At 46.7% G+C, this 7554-nt stretch overlaps 2 protein-coding genes across 2 annotated transcripts; both read right to left on the bottom strand.

Moving 5' to 3' along the window:
• Positions 1 to 412: 412 nt before the first annotated feature.
• On the bottom strand, positions 413 to 2068 carry LOC149267651 (uncharacterized). The gene has a single exon (XM_089413044.1). It carries the CDS (start codon positions 2066 to 2068, stop codon positions 413 to 415), a length of 1656 nt encoding a protein of 551 aa, XP_089269170.1.
• A 2531-nt stretch (positions 2069 to 4599) lies between these two features.
• On the bottom strand, positions 4600 to 6435 carry LOC149267650 (uncharacterized). Its single transcript, XM_089413037.1, has one exon. It carries the CDS (start codon positions 6433 to 6435, stop codon positions 4600 to 4602), a length of 1836 nt encoding a protein of 611 aa, XP_089269163.1.
• Between the last annotated feature and the right edge of the window lie 1119 nt (positions 6436 to 7554).

The following is a 7554-nucleotide window of genomic DNA, read 5'->3' as shown; positions in this document are numbered from 1 at the left end:
TAGCAAAAGCGGACAGGGCAAGTGCATGTACATGGTATTTTTTAATAATTTTTTAATATTAAAATATTTAAAAATATTTTAAATATTAAAAAATATGAGTACAAAATAGCTAAAAAATAGTTAAAAATAGCTAAAAAATAGCTCTCCTCATGCAAAAAATCTGAAAAATCATGTACTGCTCCTGGAAGAAGAATGCACTGCTCCTGTAGAAAATCAACTGCTCCTGTAGAAAATCAAGGCCGGGGGTCGGAACGGCTCATGTAAAAAGTGCCGATCTTGCGCGGATTCCGCCAACAAATCAAGGGCCTGGGAATATGCTGAAGCAAAGGGTGACGCTGGAATTCTCCATGCAGTTTAGGGTTTAGGGAACCCCCAAGGTTCAAAGCACGAGTGGCTTCACAATAGTCCAGCTTCAACACCAAGGGGGCCCTTTTGAGGCCAAGAGAGTGAAGAGGACCTCGCGCATAGACTTGCTGCAATAGAGCAACCCTTTGATCCCAATGGACCTTGGCAAAACATGCCTGGAGGAAATCCGGTGGATAGCCCCTCGACCGAAGCCTGTTGTAGAAAGCCCGTCTGAGTTCAAGGAAGCCCAGCTCGATGCTCTCTCTCGAAGATATCTCTGCAGCTCATTAACCACGAATGCAACTTTCTGGTGTTTGGGATGCCAGGAAGTAAAGGGAATATACTGGTATGCATTCAGTGGTTTCTGGAAGCATCTGGTGGAAAGCTTTCCAGAGGTGTGGAAGTCATCACCTTTGAAAAGCACTATGTCCAGAATGTTGATGCTGGATGATGAAATGCAAGAAGTAATGCGGATGTGCTCAGGATAAATGGACTGGTAGCAATCCAAGAATTGGACCAATCTCTCTCTGGAGCCATTCCAGACAATGCAACCATCATCGATAAACCGTCTGAAAAGCTGAATCTCTGGAGCAGGAAATCTTCGGAAGACTTCTTGCTCAAGATGGCAAAGGAAGAGACATGCATACACAACAGCAAAATTGCTGCCCATGGCAGTGCCTCTAATCTGCCGGTAAAAAGAGCCATCAAACTGCAAAAAATGCCACTTGAGCACCAACTCAGCTGCACTGACAAGAAAATCCACATCCTCTGGAGTGAAGAGATCAGCGGTACTATGCTCAATCATATCCCGTAAGGCATGCAAGCCTTCCTGAGTAGGAATACTAGGATAGAGGGACTCTACATCAAAAGTAACAAGAAATGAATCGGGAGCGAAACACTTGGATTCAATATCCTGCAATAAGGAGAGAGAGTCTGGAAGATGGTTGGGCTGAGCCAACAAAGTACCAAGAAGTTTATAATGCAAAAATTTGGAGAGAGGCTCCAGCATAAACCCATTGTAAGCACAGATAGGCCTACCGACAGGAGGGTTTTTGTGGATCTTCCAAATAAAGTAAAGCCTGCAAGCTTTGGAATCTTGCGGCTTGATTTGCATTATATACTCCCACTGCTGAACTGAAAGAAGGTTGCGATATCTTGCTTGAAGCTGCCTGAGAGACCTGCTGATGGCCAACCACGGAACCGATGCATACTGCCTGTAGACATTGAGATCAGCTAGTTGCCTATGGGCTTCGGCAACATAGTTTTCTCTGTCAAGTACCACAATCCCCAAGTTCTTATCTGCTGGTTTGATCACAATAGGGAGTCGGCGAAGACTCTTTAATGTAAGCAATTGGGATCTAGCAAAACTGGGTCTGGGGGTAAACTGGACGGAAGCAATGCGGGTTTGTAGGATGGAAAGGCCAAGCTGAAGGGCACGATTAAGATCAGGGTCATTAATCGGAGGTTCCCAGGTAGGGTTTGGCAGGCGGAAAGGATTATAGGTATCATCATCAGAAGAAAGACGAAAAAATCTTCTGAGGCGGCAAAGACGGGAAAAATAAGCAAATTCTTTAAGAATGTCATCAATGGCCATGGGCGGGGGCCGAGGGATGTATTTGTGCCCTAGGCCCAATAATTTGGTTTGGCTGAAGGAAAGAGAGACGGAAGAGAGATTGTGAATAGCAAGATTGCTAATTCGACGATCAATCTGGGAAGGGGTCATTTTTCCAATCAGGTAAACTAGATAAGAGGAAGGGCTAATGGAGGGCAACCAATACAGATGACGGGAATTGCTTACATAGAAAGAGCCTTGCCTTTCCCTTTGAAACCGGCAGGGATTAGATGAACATCTTGCCCATGTGGAGCAAATGGGGCAGCCTCCGGATTCAAACCAGTGTTCTGGGAAGGCTGGTTTGGAATGGAGGCCGACTGTCCAGCAGCAGATCTGGTGGAGCGGTTTCCTCGGCGGAAACGCCCCCTGCCCATCCCGTTTTTTGGCTGGGATTGCTGAACTAGGGCACCCTGCAGCTGCTACTGCCTCTGAGGCTGCCTGCGCAGTTGCTCAGGCTCACTGCGCAGTTGCTGGGGCTGCCTGCGCAGAGGCCTCTCTTGACTGCGCAGAGGCTGCTGCTGCTGCTGCGAGGGCCGGCTCTGCTGCTGGGGCTGCCTCTGCTGCTGTTGCTGGGGCTGTCTACGCTGCTGCTGCTGCTGGGGTTTCTGCCGAGAATGTTGCTGGGGCTGCTGCTGGGGAGAAGCTTCAATGAGAGAAGCAAGATGATCAATTTTCTGTTGCTGGGTTTGGAGAGATTTTGCAATTTCTCTTCGAACCAAAACAGAAATGGCTTCCTCACGAGGAATATCATTAGCTTGCTTAGCTGCTTCTTCCCGAGCGGAATTTCTGGCAGCTTGGGCAGCATCTCAGGCAGAACGACGAAGAACAAGCTCGGTTTTGAAATCATTGACTTGTCGACTGTAAGTGGACAAGGCAAGTGAACACCAATGGGCAGCAACAAGACTGCCATCAACTGGACCGGTGGAGCTAGTAAACTCCATGTCTTCGACAGGAAGGGCAAGCTGGAGAAGCTTATCTTTAAAATCTGAAACAAGCTTAGAAACCCTAGCTCCATTTTGCTCCACAATAGATTGCTCATGCCGTAAGTAGAGTTCATGGCAATCTCTTCGATATCTGGCAGTAAGGGCTTCAAGACCACCTTTAAGGGCATCATTGGTGTCAGGATCGGAAGCTACAAGACCTGGTGTTTTAACCATAAGGCTCTGAATAACACGGTTGTCTTGTTGAAGAGCAAGCAGTTTCTCAACAAGCGACTGAGATCTATGCAAGACTTCAGTGGCTTTTTGGAAATCCTTGACTGCACAAGAAATTACTTCGGTCCAGGCATTGGGCAACGGCGGAATTTCATTATTTCCCGGAAGCTGGCGGGCAAAAGATGATTCCGGAACATGAGAAGCTGGTTGCCGAGAAGAAGGGCCCGGCTGAGGAAAATCAAGATGGGGCTGCGCAGTCTCAAAATGGGGCTGCGCAGTCTCCAGATGAGGCTGCGCAGTTCCTGGAGGGGACTGCGCAGGCTCATTGTTGCCAGCTGAATGATGCTCCGGTGGGCTGAAAAGAAAAGGCCCAGAAGAATTTCGCTTCTCTTTTTCTCGGTTTGCAATTTCGTCAATCTCACGGGAAGAAATTGTGTTATCCCAGACGAACTGCTGAATAACATTTTCAATAATGTTCCTCCGAGACTGAGCAGAATCACGTTCGGGAGGATCATGATCATTATGAGATTGAGAATTGGCCCTGGAATGAGATCTAGTAACAGGACCTGTGAAATCATTAGGGTTTCTCGCCATGGACTTAGTTTAGGGCTTAATGCAAGAAAGAGAGTAAGGCGGAAACCGAAACGAAAATACACCCAATAATAACCGATATAGAAGAACCGGAGATAAAAAACCGAGACAGATGAACCGATACAAAAACTGTCGCGAAAAACTGTCGCGAAAAACTGTCGCGAAAAACTGCCGCAGAAAAACTTTCGCAGAAAAACTTTCGCAGAAAAACTTTCGCGAAAAACTTTCGCGAAAAACTATCGCAGAAAAACTTTCGCAGAAAAACTGTCGCGAAAAACTGTCGCGAAAAACTGTCGCGAAAAACTGTCGCGAAAAACTTTCGCGAAAAACTGTCGCGAAAAACTGTCGCGAAAAACTGCCGCAGAAAAAAGATGTCGCACAGAGTATGCCGCAGATCTGCCGCAACCTGTCGCAGAAAATCTGTCGCACAGAAACTGCCGCAGAAAAACAGAAGCACTAAAAGCTGAAAACAAGTACTTGAAGTGTCTGGAAATAACTGACATACATAAGAAATGCTAAAGACATAAAAATGCTAAGGACATATTGGCAAAATTATGAAAGACACATAATTTGCAAAGAAAATCTCTTGTATTATCAAACTAGTTTCGTCCTCAACGGGACTCATCAATGATACAAAGAGAATGAGCTACTTGCTGTCCTTATATAGCAAAAGCGGACAGGGCAAGTGCATGTACATGGTATTTTTTAATAATTTTTTAATATTTAAATATTTAAAAATATTTTAAATATTAAAAAATATGAGTACAAAATAGCTAAAAAATAGCTAAAAATAGCTAAAAAATAGCTCTCCTCATGCAAAAAATCTGAAAAATCATGTACTGCTACTGGAAGAAGAATGCACTGCTCCTGTAGAAAATCAACTGCTCCTGTAGAAAATCAAGGCCGGGGGTCGGAACTGCTCATGTAAAAAGTGTCGATCTTGCGCGGATTCCGCCAACAAATCAAGGGCCTGGGAATATGCTGAAGCAAAGGGTGACGCTGGAATTCTCCATGCAGTTTAGGGTTTAGGGAACCCCCAAGGTTCAAAGCACGAGTGGCTTCACAATAGTCCAGCTTCAACACCAAGGGGGCCCTTTTGAGGCCAAGAGAGTGAAGAGGACCTCGCGCATAGACCTGCTGCAATAGAGCAACCCTTTGATCCCAATGGACCTTGGCAAAACATGCCTGGAGGAAATCCGGTGGATAGCCCCTCGACCGAAGCCTGCTGTAGAAAGCCCGTCTGAGTTCAAGGAAGCCCAGCTCGGTGCTCTCTCGAAGAAGATATCTCTGCAGCTCATTAACCACGAATGCAACTTTCTGGTGTTTGGGATGCCAGGAAGTAAAGGGAATATACTGGTATGCATTCAGTGGTTTCTGGAAGCATCTGGTGGAAAGCTTTCCAGAGGTGTGGAAGTCATCACCTTTGAAAAGCACTATGTCCAGAATGTTGATGCTGGATGATGAAATGCAAGAAGTAATGCGGATGTGCTCAGGATAAATGGACTGGTAGCAATCCAAGAATTGGACCAATCTCTCTCTGGAGCCATTCCAGACAATGCAACCATCATCGATAAACCGTCTGAAAAGCTGAATCTCTGGAGCAGGAAATCTTCGGAAGACTTCTTGCTCAAGATGGCAAAGGAAGAGACATGCATACACAACAGCAAAATTGCTGCCCATGGCAGTGCCTCTAATCTGCCGGTAAAAAGAGCCATCAAACTGCAAAAAATGCCACTTGAGCACCAACTCAGCTGCACTGACAAGAAAATCCACATCCTCTGGAGTGAAGAGATCAGCGGTACTATGCTCAATCATATCCCATAAGGCATGCAAGCCTTCCTGAGTAGGAATACTAGGATAGAGGGACTCTACATCAAAAGTAACAAGAAATGAATCGGGAGCGAAACGCTTGGATTCAATATCCTGCAATAAGGAGAGAGAGTCTGGAAGATGGTTGGGCTGAGCCAACAAAGTACCAAGAAGTTTATAATGCAAAAATTTGGAGAGAGGCTCCAGCATAAACCCATTGTAAGCACAGATAGGCCTACCGACAGGAGGGTTTTTGTGGATCTTCCAAATAAAGTAAAGCCTGCAAGCTTTGGAATCTTGCGGCTTGATTTGCATTATATACTCCCACTGCTGAACTGAAAGAAGGTTGCGATATCTTGCTTGAAGCTGCCTGAGAGACCTGCTGATGGCCAACCACGGAACCGATGCATAATGCCTGTAGACATTGAGATCAGCTAGTTGCCTATGGGCTTCGGCAACATAGTTTTCTCTGTCAAGTACCACAATCCCCAAGTTCTTATCTGCTGGTTTGATCACAATAGGGAGTCGGCGAAGACTCTTTAATGCAAGCAATTGGGATCTAGCAAAACTGGGTCTGGGGGTAAGCTGGACGGAAGCAATGCGGGTATGTAGGATGGAAAGGCCAAGCTGAAGGGCACGATTAAGATCAGGGTCATTAATCGGAGGTTCCCAGGTAGGGTTTGGCAGGCGGAAAGGATTATAGGTATCATCATCAGAAGAAAGACGAAAAAATCTTCTGAGGCGGCAAAGACGGGAAAAATAAGCAAATTCTTTAAGAATGTCATCAATGGCCATGGGCGGGGGCCGAGGGATGTATTTGTGCCCTAGGCCCAATAATTTGGTTTGGCTGACGGAAAGAGAGACGGAAGAGAGATTGTGAATAGCAAGATTGCTAATTCGACGATCAATCTGGGAAGGGGTCATTTTTCCAATCAGGTAAACTAGATAAGAGGAAGGGCTAATGGAGGGCAACCAATACAGATGACGGGAATTGCTTACATAGAAAGAGCCTTGCCTTTCCCTTTGAAACCGGCAGGGATTAGATGAACATCTTGCCCATGTGGAGCAAATGGGGCAGCCTCCGGATTCAAACCAGTGTTCTGGGAAGGCTGGTTTGGAATGGAGGCCGACTGTCCAGCACCAGATCTGGTGGAGCGGTTTCCTCGGCGGAAACGCCCCCTGCCCATCCCGTTTTTTGGCTGGGATTGCTGAACTAGGGCACCCTGCTGCTGCTGCTGCCTCTGAGGCTGCCTGCGCAGTTACTCAGGCTCACTGCGCAGTTGCTGGGGCTTCCTGCGCAGAGGCCTCTCTTGACTGCGCAGAGGCTGCTGCTGCTGCTGCGGGGGCCGGCTCTGCTGCTGATGCTCCTGGGGCTGCCTCTACTGCTGTTGCTGGGGCTGTCTACGCTGCTGCTGCTGCTGGGGTTTCTGCCGAGAATGTTGCTGGGGCTGCTGCTGGGGAGAAGCTTCAATGAGAGAAGCAAGATGATCAATTTTCTGTTGCTGGGTTTGGAGAGATTTTGCAATTTCTCTTCGAACCAAAACAGAAATGGATTCCTCACGAGGAATATCATTAGCTTGCTTAGCTGCTTCTTCCCGAGCGGAATTTCTGGCAGCTTGGGCAGCATCTCTGGCAGAACGACGAAGAACAAGCTCGGTTTTGAAATCATTGACTTGTCGACTGTAAGTGGACAAGGCAAGTGAACACCAATGGGCAGCAACAAGACTGCCATCAACTGGACCGGTGGAGCTAGTAAACTCCATGTCTTCGAAAGGAAGGGCAAGCTGGAGAAGCTTATCTTTAAAATCTGAAACAAGCTTAGAAACCCTAGCTCCATTTTGCTCCACAATAGATTGCTCATGCCGTAAGTAGAGTTCATGGCAATCTCTTCGATATCTGGCAGTAAGGGCTTCAAGACCACCTTTGAGGGCATCATTGGTGTCAGGATCGGAAGCTACAAGACCGGTGTTTTAACCATAAGGCTCTGAATAACACGGTTGTCTTGTTGAAGAGCAAGCAGTTTCTCAACAAGCGACTGAGATC

Source organism: Pinus tabuliformis, chromosome 6, assembly GCF_031772625.1.
Source record: "Pinus tabuliformis cultivar Carrire ecotype Pingquan chromosome 6, CPIR1, whole genome shotgun sequence".
Lineage (NCBI taxonomy): Eukaryota > Viridiplantae > Streptophyta > Pinopsida > Pinales > Pinaceae > Pinus > Pinus tabuliformis.
Note: the sequence above shows the minus strand (reverse complement) of the source record. Positions and strands in the feature narration are given on the sequence as shown.